General features: G+C 60.6%; 1 protein-coding gene across 2 annotated transcripts in view; it reads right to left on the reverse strand.

Moving 5' to 3' along the window:
- The window catches only part of KIF21B (kinesin family member 21B), a gene marked incomplete at its 5' end in the record, with an annotated part of 34,304 nt that overhangs the window by 19,663 nt on the left and 260 nt on the right, over positions 1–14,381 (reverse strand). For both annotated transcript variants that reach the window (XM_080358140.1, XM_080358139.1), the window contains 4 exons: positions 333–467; positions 703–852; positions 2,672–2,854; positions 3,159–3,381. In XM_080358140.1, the coding sequence (XP_080214266.1) occupies positions 333–467; positions 703–852; positions 2,672–2,854; positions 3,159–3,381 (691 nt within the window). The remainder of the gene's footprint in view (positions 1–332; positions 468–702; positions 853–2,671; positions 2,855–3,158; positions 3,382–14,381) is intronic.

Here is a 14,381-nt window from a genome sequence, read left to right on the forward strand (position 1 = left end):
AGGAGCTCCCTTGGCCACACAGACCTCTGCAAAAGCCTGAGTGTTCACCCTCCGCATCCAGCCCCACAAGGATGGAGGAGAGAATCCCAACAGCAGCTTGCTTGGGGACATTCCTTGGGCCAGACTATCCCTGCCTTGGATGGGGCTGCTCCAGGGCAGACCTCAGCTCCCATTAAATGCTAATGCTGGCTATGGCTGCAAAGATGAAAGGCAAAGCCCTGCCTCTCTTTGCAAGACTTCAAACCCTCTCTCATTTCCAAGGGACCCCCTGACACACCGCCTGGGTGTCAGATTCAGGAACAGCCCAGCCGCGAGGCAGGAGCACATCTCACCAGCTCCGGGCGCGTGCACACTCTCATCTGGCACAGGTGAATGGTGAAGATGGCATGGGACCGGGAGCTCTGCACGTTCATCTGGGTGCTGGCGGTGGTGCGGGACAGAGCGCCCTGTTTTAGGCACTGGATCAGCTACAACGACATGAGGCAGGGAAGAATGGAACCTTGAAGCACCTTTCAGGGAGGGAGGACAGCAGCCTGACGCAGTCTGGCAGGCACACCGACCTCTCCCTGCATCATCCCGGGGCTGCTCTGTCCTATCCCAGTGACACCCCCTACTCACCTGGCTGTACCCACATAGCACATCCCCAGCTGGTGGGCACCCCACTGCCATCCCTCTTCCACGCCTGCCCCATTCTGCACCCACCTCGTCCTGCGAGCTAATGAGGCGCGACGTGACGCCTGTGGTGTAGATGCTCCCACTGGCATCCTCATGGATTTTGATGTTGGATTTGCGGTGGCGTGCGTCAGGGTCACGGGCACTGTCAAACAGGTCCAGAATCTCCTCATTGTAGAGCTAAGCGGGGTGGAAGCGGGTGCGGGGTGAGTAGCAGTAAGCAGGAGGCTGCCAGAGCCCAGCACAGCGGAACCAACAGGAGCTGCCCTCCTGCTGCTGCAGCCCTGAGAGCCAGGACAGGCCGCACAGCTGGGGACGCGCATGTGTTCACACATATGTGCACATGTGTGTGCTTAGGCAAGGCTGACCAGGACAGCTGGTGTGCGTGCAAGTGTAGAAGAGGACACACATGCATGTGTGTGGAGATAAGAGATGACACACAGCTCCGACCTGCATGCGGGGGTACCCTGCTGGGACACGACGCCCACGGTGCGTGTGCGCGGGGGTGCACACATGTGCCTGTCTGCCTCGCAAAGCTCCCAGCTGCAGCCTGGGCTGGTTCCAGTTCCCTACCCTGTCTTGTCACACTAGGAGCTGTGTGGGAACCAGGACACTTTCAGAACCCTGTCCCCAGAACCTGAGTGAACACTCAGGAGCTATGCATGCCCCCAGTCAGCCCTGCTCACCCGGGGAGCCCCAGCTGCAGGAGCCAGTGCAGCCCCTCTCCCACCCCAGCTCCTCGAGGTCACCTCTGCCAGGGAGAAAGGGGACAAGGGGGACCAGGGAGTGCTGGACAAGCAGGGAAAACCCTGAGGACCCAGAGCTGACCAAGGATGCTCTCATGGATATCTTGTCCCTGCAGCATCCTCTCTCACCCTGAGGCAGTGACACCCCTGTCTGTCTGTCCCCCCTGCCACCACCACTAAATGCCACACATCACCCTGTCACACCCAAGTCCCAGAGCAGAGAGTAGGGTCACCCAAGGACCATAGGCTCCTGGCCAGCAGAGCGGATCAGGCTAATCCATCCCTGGCTGCCCCAGGTGCAAACAGGCAGCCCAAGGGTTTAAACCCCACTCTGACAGCCTGTGCCCAGGAGCACAGTCACAGGACAGGGATCAGCAGGGCCAAATCCTTTACCACCACCAGGACAGCAGGGTTGGTAACCAGCACCCAAAGAGGCCACATGCCCAGGCTGGCACAGGACATGGCCACCAAAGCCACATGGAGGCAAGATGACGGCACGGGTGTCCTCTCTCTGCCTGTCTCCTCTGCGTTGTACTCCAGATCAGAACACCAGCCAGGTGAAGTATGTTCAGGAACTCAGCTTTGCTCAGCGCCACCCTCTGTTTTCTCACCAGGGCCTTAAACCAGTTCCCATATTGAACTTCTTTGCACTTTCACCCCAGGACCAGCCCCCAGGGAAACTGCTGCAGATACACAAGGTCCATGGGCTTTCTGAGACAAACTTCTCCAGGGAAAGAAGCAGTTAATAGAAGAGGCTTTTGAAATGAAGAGGCCAAAGCAGGGGCGGGAGAGGATGCAATGAAGCATTCTCAAGGTCAAAGATGCAGCAAAGGACATGGGAAATAATGCAGCCCTTCCTCAGATCTCCAAAAGAATGGCACTTTTTTCTCTCCTTGTTTCACTGGGAAATGCTGGTCCAGACCCAGGGGAGCAATAAGCCACCATCCCAAACCTCAAACAGGAGTAAATGAGCCCAGAGCCCCCTGAGCTCCCAGGGGACCAAGGCACAAGTCCCTTCCCCATGGCGGGGGCTCCCTGCAGCCACGTAAGTGCCACCCCAGTTCATGGCCATCATGAGGTCAACAACATTCAGGTGCTTTGAGTCTCCTCTGCCTGGGCACACATCCCTGCCTACGCACACCTGCTCTGGGGTCCAGCTCAGCCAGGGAACAGCCAGGACATGGGGGACTTGAGGAGACCAGGACATGAGAACTGAGCAAAGGGCAGGACAGGGCAGACCCACTGTCACCCACCTCCAGGAACTGGGCGCTGACTTTGAACTCGGGCACTGGCACGCCCTGATTCTGCGCCGCCCGCTTGCGCTCCTCGATGCCGCTGAAGAGGTGGCCGATGGCTCGTGGGATGATGCCCTGCTCATCCTCGGAGATGTTCATGTCGAAGCCGGTGCCCATGGTGTATGTCTTGCCCGCACCAGTCTGCAGAGGCAGCGAGGGGGTAACTGGCTGGGCCCTCCAGGCTCAGAGCACTGCACCCCACACCTCCCCCTGCCACCCCAGGCTCCCCAAATGCTCCCAGCCCTGCCTCCCCCTCCTCCCACCCAAGGACACCACCTGCCCCAGCTCCCACCCAGCCTAGAGACAAGTCTGTCACCTCCACAAGGTTCATACACCTCCTGCCTTCCCGAATGTCTGCAGGTACCATCTCAGCATCTCCAGAGCCCAGCGCTGCAGGAGAGCCCAACGCCCATGACAGAGCCCAAGGAGCTGGCAGAGCACGCACCTGGCCATACGCCAGCACGGTGGCATTGTAGCCCTCGAAGCAGCCTTCGATGAGTTTGCCCACGCATGTCGTGTAGATCTGCTCCTGCCATGTGTCCAGGTCGAAGACAAAGTCATAGGTGAAGGCCTTGTCCTTCCCCAGCAGCACCTGGGGCTCGCCAGGTGTCACCGAGGTGCAGATGTGACATCCTTCTATTTTCTCTTTGGACAGTTGGGGCCGGATCCTGCAGGAAGAGAAGCAGGCTGAGGGCAGCCTCGAGGCTCATCCCGTCCTGGGGGACACAAGCCTGGCCCTGAGGATGCGAGCGTGGCCCATGATGGAACCACGGCACCTCTGCCTGCAGTGTGGAACAAACAGCACAGGGGATGCTGCAGCTCCTGCACTCAGTGACAACCTTGATCTGTTTGTGGCTGAAATAGGAGGGTGGTGCATCCCAGCAATGCCACCAGCGACCTCTACAGCCAGGGTGACAGGCAGGGCTGGGTACCATGGCACAGGCTGGGTACCAGGGCACAGGCTGGGTACCAGGGCACAGGCTGGCCCAGTAACGACACACCGCCTGCCCTTAAAACTGCCCTTGCACCACCAGCTGAATCCAGCCCAGCACGGCCCATATGAGGCCAGCCAGCCTCCCCACGCCTGTGCTGGCTCATTCACCCTGATGTCCCCAGCCAGCTCTGGGCTGCACGTAGGCACTGATCAATACATCAAAGCAGCCCTGACAGGGACTGCCAGTGTGCAGGCAGGCAGCCAGGATACGCTGCAGCCAGCCACGCTCGCTTGAGAGGCAGCGAGATCAAACTGCAGTTACAAAGGCTTGAAATGCAAAATGCAAAAGCATGACGAGACAGTCCCAGAACCAAAACAACTGTCTCACCCACCCAGCCCGGTGGCTGTCTCCAGCTGTGGACTCGGCGGATGGGACGGGGACAGGCAAGGCCGTGCTGGGCTCCTGGAAGCACACACAATAGACCCACCACATCCCCACCCACCAAGCTCAACCCTTCCCCGGGAAATTTGGGTATAGAACAGCAAGACCTGTGCAGGCACAGCTCTGCTTCAGTGCAGGCATGGGCGCACGTTAGAGCTGCAGCAGCTCTGGCCTTTGGTGGATGTTCTGGCTGCGGGAAGCGGGCTGGTCCCGAGGGACTCATGGAGAAAGGGGGAGCATGGAGCCAAGCGCCACGGCAAACAGCTCTCATTAGAGCTAATGACTGCACATCTCCTCTCCCTGGGTGCTTCATAAATACAGCTATTAATTCCTCCGAAGCCGCATCGCTGGCAAGCCGGCATAGAGACCACAGCAGCCGTTTTGCGGGTTGGGGCTCTGCATGAGCCACCGCTCCTCGCAAGGCCCAGGAGGGCCAAAAGCCACCGTGTCTAGGGGGACAGGGTGTCCCCAGCAGGGCGGGAGGGAGCCGGGAGCCTGGGCAGCAGACGTGTGGGAACAGCTACATGTGTCCACGGGTATATTTAGCTCAGTAGCCACAATCGAAAGCAGCTTCTGATGTGCTCAGCCCTAGACTTGCTCTGGTCGCCTTCCCAGGGTCACACCCTCCTCTAGGAAAATTAACCCCAGCTTTAATTACTTTTTGACCAATATAATGTGCTTCCCCCTCCCCCCACAGCGACAGTGTCCCTGTGGAACAGGCAGAGGAACAAACTGGAACCATGGTATTCTTAGAAATTTTTCTCAAGAAAAATGAGAACAGGGTTTTCCCCCCAGTCTCCCCAGGTGATTAACTACGTGCACATGGGTTTGGAATAGAGGATGAGCAGCAGCACCGGAGCGGTGCACGCACATTAATTTGCCATATGGCATTTTGGGCCCCACCTCGAGATGTCCAGGGAGGAGGGAGCCGGCAGGACCACATGGGCACCACAAGCCCGGCCACCACATCCACCTGCCCCCACTCAGCTCGCTGCAAAGGGCTGGTGACAAGGGACAGAGTACCCAGGACAGAGCTGCACAGTTCCAGCCAAGTGCCCCTGCCAAGCAAACGTGGCCACCTCCCAGCCTCGGGCACCCAACACGCAGGGTTGGGAGGCAGATGGACGCACAGACAGACAGAGGCCCAGGGGGGATGACCAGTCCTTCCCCAGCCAGCAGCTCCCGCTGGGGCGATGACGGGTGGCACGGCAGGACCCTGCCTGCGCCAGCATCAGCGTCCAAACCCAGTGGCACCAGCAGCATGTGTGCCAGGGAGAGCCTCCAGCAGCACGGGGAGACAAAGGGAACCTCGGCTGGGAGCCTCTCCATGGCCATCCTTCCCTTTCCTGCCGGGCTGGCAGGCTCTGAAAGCGCTGTCTCCACGGCTGGGCTGCCAGAGAGACCGAGCATCTGGGAGGAAGGGGGGAGCAGGTCCCACACCCCGAGGGGCAGGGAGCTTCGGCGCCCAGCCGGGTGTGCTCGGCAGCAAGCACAAAGCCCGAGTTGTTCAGCACCGCTGTCCTATGCCAGCGTTTGGCCAGGGTGGGGGAGCCAAGCAAGGTTGGGAGCCAAGGGCTGCACGGGCACTGCAGAGCAGCCAACTCCCACGGGCAGGGTTGGCTTGGGGGTCCCTCCACCTTGGGGAGACACTTGTCCATCCCGGCGTCCCAAGCTCTGCACCCAGCGGAGGGGATGGGGTTCACCACAGCAGGCACAGCCAGCGTAACCAGCATCAGGGCTGCATCCACCAGCACAACCTGTGCACCACAGGGAGGCTGTTTCTTTGCACAAGAAGGCACAATTCAGCTGACACAAACCATTGGGTTCATGTCCTCATGTTCCCCCACCTTCCCAGCTGATGGCCTCAGTTTTCCCCCTGACGGCCTCAGTTTCCCCCCTCCCAGCCCACCGCTGTGCAACCCCAAGTGTGACGGGAGAGCCTGCCCCAGCTGCAGCAGGGAGCTCCCGTTTTTCTGATGCTGCTCAGGGAGGGAGGGTGGCTACCTGCAGAGCCCTGCAAGGAGCCATTCCTTTCTGCTCCAAAGGCCGAAGCCGGGGCGGCTGCCCAGCCAGGCAGGGCTTGTTTCCCAGAGAGCCGAGCCAGACAGCAGGGGAGCTGCAGGTGGAAAAGCTCCACAGCATTTTCCCTCTCGGTGCCAGGCCCTGGAGGCTCATAGCCACTTGCTCTTGTCCACCCTATGTCCAGAGTGGCAAGGCTGCCCGCTGTGATGCTGGCAGCTTCAGCCCCAGGTGTGAGTTTGGGGTGCTACACCCTGCCCGCCCGTGGGCACCGCTGCCCGTGTGTGCTGGCAGAGCCCGACCAGCCACACAGCCCAGCTGCTGGGGACGAGACGTGCCTGCCCAGACAGACGGGCTGGGCAAGCCCAGGCAGTGCCTGGCTCTGCTCCCCGCATTTCCCACATTCACCCTGCTCCCATCCCCACTCCCTGCACCACCTGCATTCACTCTACTCCCCACATTGCTTGCATTCACCTCACTCTCCCCTCCACACGTGACTCCACATTCACCTTGCTCCCATCCCTGCACCACCTTTGTTTACCCTGCACCCATCCCTGCTCTCCCCATTGCCCCATCCCTGCATCACCTGTGTTCTCCCTGCTTGTGCTCACTCCAGGCTCCCCAGCATCGGAGCTGCAGGAGCATCTGTCAGATAGCTCACCTGCCACCCTTGCTACTCCCTCTGCTGCCCCTACACTTTGCTCCCCTCTACCCCAACCTGCCCCCCATGCTTTGCTGCTGCCCTGTCATTGCATCCAGCCGTGCAGGGCAGCCATGCAGAGCATCATCCTGCGCTCCTCTAGGACATCCTACAGCTCAAGGACACCCCAGGCATTGCAGACCGTGGGTGGCACATGGGGCACAGTGTGGTGATGTATGGAGCACCCAACCTGGCCAAGCAGCTCCCCAGGCAGCCGGGAGCTGTCAGCATCATCAGGCTAAGATCAAAGCAAAGTGCTCCAGGTTTGCCCATATCTCCAGGCCAGCACAGCAAGCATGGACCTACCCACCCTCCCCAGCAGCTCCCCAGGCCTCAGCTCAGCATGGGCTGATCCAACAGGGGGATCTGCCCCCTTGCCTGGGAAGGGATGTCCCTGTCCTCATTGTCCCCTGAGCACAGGGTCTCAGGAGAGGGCTGGCTGCCAAGGGCTGGCTGTTTGCACACAGGTTGCTTTGGACCCATATCAAGACAAAGTTAAGCATTTAATTACCGCGGCAGAGAAGCAGCTCCGCAATCAGAGAAAATTCAATCAGGCTCCCTGGGGACTAACCAGGTCTGGTCAGCAAATGCTCCAATTAAGAGATACAGGGAGTGACCTCCTAGGAAGAGCGAGCACAACACGGGGCAGCACTGGGGTCTGCAGAGGCACCCACACCACGCGATCGCTGCAGAAATGGTCTCACGTTGCACCGGGCGGGGTTTACATTGGATTTTAGGAAAAAAAATATTCACAGAAAGGGTTGTCAGGCATTGGAACAGGCTGCCCAGGGCAGTGGTGGAGTCACCATCCCTGGAGGGGTTTAAAAGGTGTTTAGACGAGGTTGTTAGGGACATGGTTTAGTGCTAGAGTTAGGTTATGGTTGGACTCGATGATCCTGAGGGTCTCTTCTAACCGAAATGATTCTATGATTCTATGAAACAGCACCAAGGCAGAGGGTGCCATGGCCAGTACAGCTGGCCCAGCACCAGCAGTATCCTGCCCCCTGGGTACCCATCCCGCCACAGCACCAGAAAACCCCGTCAGCAAACCCCGCTGCCTTGGACCCAGAACCCACCAGCTCCCAATAATCCTCCTGCTCCAGGCTTTCCCAGGCTTAGGGAAACCTTTAAATCAGGCCTTGGCAGCCGGCATGTGCTGCTCATTAGGTCTGGCAGGAGCACACCAGCACTGAGCCGCACCATCTGCTCTGCACCGAGACCCACCGCGGGCCAGGGACGCAGGACGCGCTGCCTGCACGGGGACACGGCACCTGGGGACACCCAGCCCAAGGCAGCAAGCAGAGACCAGCAGTGCCTGCGGGAAGCACAGAATTGTGCTTCACCCAGCCTGGATGGGAGCAGGAGTGGACTGAGTTTGGGATGTCCCTGAACTCCTCCTGCATCCCCATAAGCAACTGGCCATGCTATTAGCTCCATGCTGCACCTGCCCAGGAGAACAGGCTGGGAAACACCACCGGGATGTTTGCAAATGACAGACTCAGGACAGTCACCCGCAAAGGAGCACAGGGCCCCAAAACCCCAGGCAGGATGGGCAGCACAAGGAAACACACGCGTGGCAGCACATGCAACTCGACACACACCCCGGCAGGGCCCCCTGCTCCCCTCCGACCACGAAGCCACTGGCTCAGCAGCAGCATCAGCACTTACTGGAGAGCGATAGAAAACCATCATTTGCTGACTCTGGGCCTGACGGGCCATCGACCTGACCCTGTGGGGGCACAGAGATGCCACAGGTCCGATGGAGATAGATGAACATGCTCCCCCTCCCAATTCTGCATCCTGATACTGAGGCTCCTGTTCCCTTCCAAGCCAGTGAATCACAGCCACTCGGTCTCTCCCTCTCCCAGGTGCTCCCGTAAGGTCTCACATCCCATTCTGATCTCAGTACAGGGGCACCCATACTGGAGATAAGGCTTTCCCAGCCCCCTGACACGGTCTGATTGCCACTGGGAAAACAACCTTGGCAGAAGATGCTGCAGCCCCAGAGCCCACAGGGGACATTTGGAACAACATGCCTGCAAGACAGGAGAGTGGGTGGCACCAAAGAGGTGCATCTCCACCCCCACAAAAAACCAAAATCCCAAGCCCTTGGCCAACAGGAGGGGAGATGCTATGAAACACTCAGGAGCAAGCCTCGTCCCACAGCTGGGAAGGGAATAGGGTTGTTTTCCCCTAACATCCTCTTCAGGCAGCATGAAATAATAGATAAGCAGAGACCACAGTGACATGGCTCAAGAGACCCCCCCTCCCTAAGACAGGCAGGAGCCAGGTTGGGCCTCCCAGCCCTGTAACACTGGGCTGAGGAAATGCCCTTTGCTCGGTGCTTGGAGGGCAGGGAGGAAGCAGAAACCCACCAGCATCCCAGCCCAGTGAGGAGTCCCCATGCAGTGTGTTCACCTCCTGCAGCAGAGCCGGCGGCAGCTGCCCTCACAATCCACCACACCACAAACCTGCCGGCTGTTTAACCAGCGACAGGGACTGTTTTGACAGCCTGGGGCAGGAAACAGCCTCGTGGGACCACTGGAGCCAACCCCCCAAGCAGGAACAGCAGGACAAGCACCAGCCAGGGCTGGCTCCTCAATTAGCAGTGGGCTCAGCGGGGCTATCCCCTTCCCTCTCCGGGGACCGGGAGCCGTGTTCCCGGCAGCTTTGTTTACGGCTTCATCTCCTGCGATTTTCTCCTAGACCCAGTTTCACTGCTGGTGCAGGGAAGCTGCAGCTGGCTCTGTCCTCCGGCTTAGAGACAGCACCAGCCTCCCAAGTTCCTGAGACTTCACAGCATTACATATTTAAATCCCTGGCTGATGGGTGATGGGTGCGGGCACCGAAAGCCTCTTAAAGCTGCTTTGCTCAGAGCGGTGCTGCAGGTGATGGTGTGTCTGCATGGGACCGTGGGGTCCAGCCTCGCTCTCTCCTCACGCCAGCACCATCTCCATCCCCTTTCTAACATTTCCGCTGTAACAGCCAGCAAGCGTGTGACTGATTGAAGCCAGGCACAGAAACCCCCCCGTGCCCACACACCTGGGCTCAGCACTTCCCTCCAAGAGCCCGTGGGGCCCCCCCACAAACCACAGCCCCCGACATCTCTCTCCAGATCAGGGAGGCCAATTTAATCCTCCTCGCTGGGAGCCAAGAGCGTGCACATCCCTTTGTCACAATGGGGCTGGGAAGCCCCAAAGTGAAACCAAAGAGCAGCAGCTTGCCCAGACGGGTTCAGCAAAGCAGCAAAACACTCACAGGACATGGAGGCCTCAGCTGCCAGGGCTGAGCTGCCCTTGGCGGGAGCAAAGGATGGGGAAAGCAGCTGGGGGTGCCCACGCCAGTGTTCTGCCTGCCCAGCACCCCCAGATTACAGCAACCTCCTGAGATATTTCCTTCCTGAGATCAGGGCCGTTTGCCAGGGACCCTCCCAGCCCCCAAGATGGACCACTCGACCCCTCTCTGTGCTAGAGCCCTTGGGCACCATGTGCTCCAGTGTGGCACCAGCTGGGCTCACACCACCCCTCTGTCCAGATCCAAAACTGCACTGGGAAGAGCTGGTTTGATAGGGCTACAATTCCACCTCCTTGGGGACCGACCCCTGCTGGTCCCAGGGGTGTCAGATTCACAGAAACCACCCCAGTGGGCAGAGGAGGGCTGGCGGCACGGCAGCGAAGATGCCAGGACCCTGGCAGGGCTGCGAGCCCACCTGATCCCGGCATCTTTGCCAGAACGATCCGACTGAACCGAGGTCCTCCAGGGTACAAGGTGACGGGCACGTGAATCTGTCCCATCCCTTGTGGCACATCCCACCTTTCTTCCCGAGGAGGAGGTGGGAGCAGCTCCTCGGGGCAGAAGACAGCCAGCACCGCGCTGCCTGCGTGGAGCGCAGAGCATCACAGCAGAGTGTTTATGAGAGCAGCAGAGCGCTGGAGGTTGCAGGGTTTAAATAAACTTGAAATCCGACTCAACTTCCTTCCCCAATTTCACAAGCTCTGTTTCCTGAGTCTCTGCAGCCGGCCAGGCACGCTCGGGTGGCGCGGGCAGCTCCGGCACAGGGCTGCCCCTTGCTCTCCAATGAACTGGGCAGTTTGAGAGTGCCCTCGGTCAGCGTTTCTGCAGCCAGCCCGGCTTCTCAGACCTCCCCTGGCCAAGGATTTTAATGGCCTCTGGGTCAATATACGCCATCAGCCCTTCCTGACACAGCAAAACGGGGCTAGGTTCCACCCCCTGCAACCAGCACAGCAAGTCTCGCTCCCCACGCTGCACCCCGGTGAGCTGCAGCTGCAAGAGCCGACTGCACCTGGCTGCAAGATGGGGTGCTGCAAGCTGGGGTGCTGCAGGGAGGGGTGCTGCTGAGGCTCAAGGGGAGGTACGAGCCTCAAATGGATGGCTCTGCTCATGGTTGGGGGTACAAGCTGGCTGCGTCGCAGCCACCCACTTGAAGGTCACCTTACAGAAAGAAACGGCAGTTGTTGCCTTCCCCAGCCTCTGAGGAAGCCTCCCCCAGCAGCAAGGAGTGAGAGCTCCCGGGCCACCCCGCTCAGCACCATCGCGGCAGGCGGCAGCTTCCCGGCTGACACCGTTACTCCAGAACCAGCCCAACCGCTGCCGGCAGCCTGGCCCCATCGCTTCCTCCCCAGCAGTGGCAACCGCAACCAGCAAGCTCAGACGCGCCCATGAAGCGACATGCCAGGCTCAGTGCCGATGGGCGAGCGAAGGCAGACCCTGCCTGCGGGGAGGGTGGGAGTCAGGGCGCGGTCCAGCCCTGCTCTTGCAGATGGTGCAGGTCTGAGCTGCAGGTACAAGGTGCTGGTACAAATCAGCCTGTGGGCCAGGAGCACCCGCTGGGCCTGCATTTCCCTGTGCTGACAGCAGCGCTGCAGCAAGTACCAGTCATTTCGCTGCTGGCACGCAGGAAGCCTAAATAATGCCCCCATACCCCAACCAGTGGCTCAGCACCTGTGTCCTTTGGACCCCTAGTGGCAACAGGATTCTCCCAATGGGAGCACGGGAACCTGTGAAGTTGACAGTGAAACACCACAGCATTTCTCCTGCCTCCTCCTGACAGGCCAGGAGAACCAGAAAGACCTGGGGCCCCCCCATGGACAGCACAGCCCACCACCCCTGCTTCTCTGTCCCCACCCTGAGCGCTCTGAGGCCCAGAGACAGGTCCCAGTGCCTGTGGCACCGCTTGACGTTGGCTGGACCATCCCCATCGCACAGCTGTTTAACCTCAGCAGCACACAGCACCTTCCTCCAAAGCCCCCATCGCTTCCCAGTGTCTCCCCAGCTCTTCCCCAGGTCCCACCTCGCTCCCTCCAGCAGCACAGACAGAGAAACCCCAAAGAAATGGAACAGCTGGCACATGTATGTTATTATAAAGGACAAACGGGGAGCTTTGATCCGTGTCTGGCCGCACCCTAGAAGCATTGAACCTCCTCCATGCTCCGATGGCCAAAGGAGGTGGGATCTGCGGGCAGGTTTGCTTGGAGGGTGGGGAATCCTGGGGGATCCTGGGGACGCCTGCAGCCCAGCTGCTCTACCAGCAGAGTGTCATGAGTGCTCACAAAGGAAAACCTCCCTCTGCTTCCAGCCCTGGGGACGAGGGGACCTATCGCCAGTCTCCAGGGGCTGCTTTGGCAGAAAAGCCGGGTGGTCCGCAGGGAGAGCAGCTCAGCTCTTACACGCTCGGTCCAGCCTCAGGAGCCAGCTTCCTGCACAGCGCTGCGATCTGCCTGCTTTGTCTCGCAGTCTTCTTGCTCCCAGCCCTCCTCCTTTGTCCTGCCGGCTCACCTTCACCACCGCATCACCATGGCTGCAGCGAGCAGGATGCTGGCTCACTCCCCCAAGGAGGAGGCAGGAGTTGGACCTCTCCCCCCTCCCCAGGTCCTCATCATGGAGACCCCAACCCCACTGCAATGCTGCATATTCAAGTCACCTCCCAGTCGTGATGCCCTCCCTGTGCATCAGACCAGCCCTGCACCCCATCGCTGCCAGGGGCCAAGGGGATTAGATGGGAAGAGCCCAGCAGAAATGACTCCACGGCTGCCACCCTCAGCAGTACCCACTCCATCTCCCAGGCAAAAGAGACCCTGACCTTGAGCCGGGCCTCTGTTAAAAGGCTCCATCCCAAGAGAAATGCAGGATGGAGAAGGGGAAGAGTCTGGTCAGCAGGAAATCTCCACCCCCATCCACCAGCATCACTCGGTTCCCGGGTCAGTGTCCTGGCATGGATACCCCCGCCTTGTACAGCCCAGCCCTGCCCCTGCACAGGCACTACAGCCACACCCGCACCACAGGGATGCTGTCACCTCCCTTGTAGCTCCCCTACCCTTTAAAACCACAGCCTGGCCCTGATTCTCAGCCTTTCAAATGGAGCAAGGCTCACCACTGTCTGCTACCAGGACAGGAAGACTGGACAGGCAGGCAGCGCTGGGAGCTGTCCTGGTGCACACACACACATGCACACACACACATGCACACACACACAGACACGCAGCGGCACATACAGCCCCACACCCACCCTTTCTCCTTCCATTACTGACGCTGCACCCAGCATCTTTTGTGCTCTCACTGTGCCCAAGCAGGCAGGGACCAGCCAGGGCAGTGCCCTCCGCAAATCCTCCTCCGAGGACCAACACAGCCCCCCCGCAGGCTGCCATCAGCACCCCCCGCCCCGTGCCGTTAGGGGTGCGGACAGGGGGACACGCGCTGCCCTGCCCCGGGTGAGCGCACAGCCCCACGGCGGGACACAAGCAGGCACAGCCAGCCGGGGGGCCGGTGTACCCGCGTGGGGCTGAGCCTGCCGAGCTCTGTCCCCACGAGGCCCCGGTCCTGCCCTGGCCCGGCTCCTCCGCCACACGCTGCCCGGCAGCCCAGGGCGCCCGCCGGGGCTCAGCTGGTCCGGAAGCCGCGGGCTGACCCGGCGCAGGCCCGGGGAGCAGCGGGCGCCGCACGGCCGGTCCCTTCAGCTCCAGCAGGGCCGGGTCCCCGCCTGCCCCCCCCGCCGGCTTTGGCGGGGCTCGTACCCCGCGTCCTCCGGGGGCTCCTTCCTCCTCTGGGGGCAGAAAGAAGCAAAACGACGCCGATCTGCGGGACCCCAGCGGCTGTGCACAGAATACACCCAGCCTGGCACGGCGCTAACAAAGAGCCCCCCGCTTTCGCCCACCCGGGGGCTCCGCAAACGATGCGTGGTCGACCCCGCCGGCTGCCGCCCAGCCCAGCGCCTCCCGAGCCCCCCCGAGCCCCGCGTGAATGAGACGCCGCCGGCAGCTCCTTTATTGAGGTGCACGATCTGGAAGGCGCATTGTTCCCACTCCGGAGTCAGCACAAAGGACACCGAGATGCCGCATCGTTCCCTACCACCTAGCGGGAGGTGGGGGGGGCAGACAGGGACCCCCACTCTCCAGCATCATTCCTGACACCACCGGGGGGCCAAACCCACCCGCGACGCAGCCAGGAGCTGCCGAGCGGCATTAACCGGGCGTTAACCAGCTGTCCAGGTGACGGGGCCGGAGGTTCCCAGTGTTGCCCCCCCGGGCGCAGGGATAGGAGGGGAGGGCGGTATCGC

The sequence above is a fragment of the Nesoenas mayeri genome (assembly GCF_963082525.1).
Source record: "Nesoenas mayeri genome assembly, chromosome: 23".
NCBI classification, from domain to species: Eukaryota; Metazoa; Chordata; class Aves; order Columbiformes; family Columbidae; genus Nesoenas; species Nesoenas mayeri.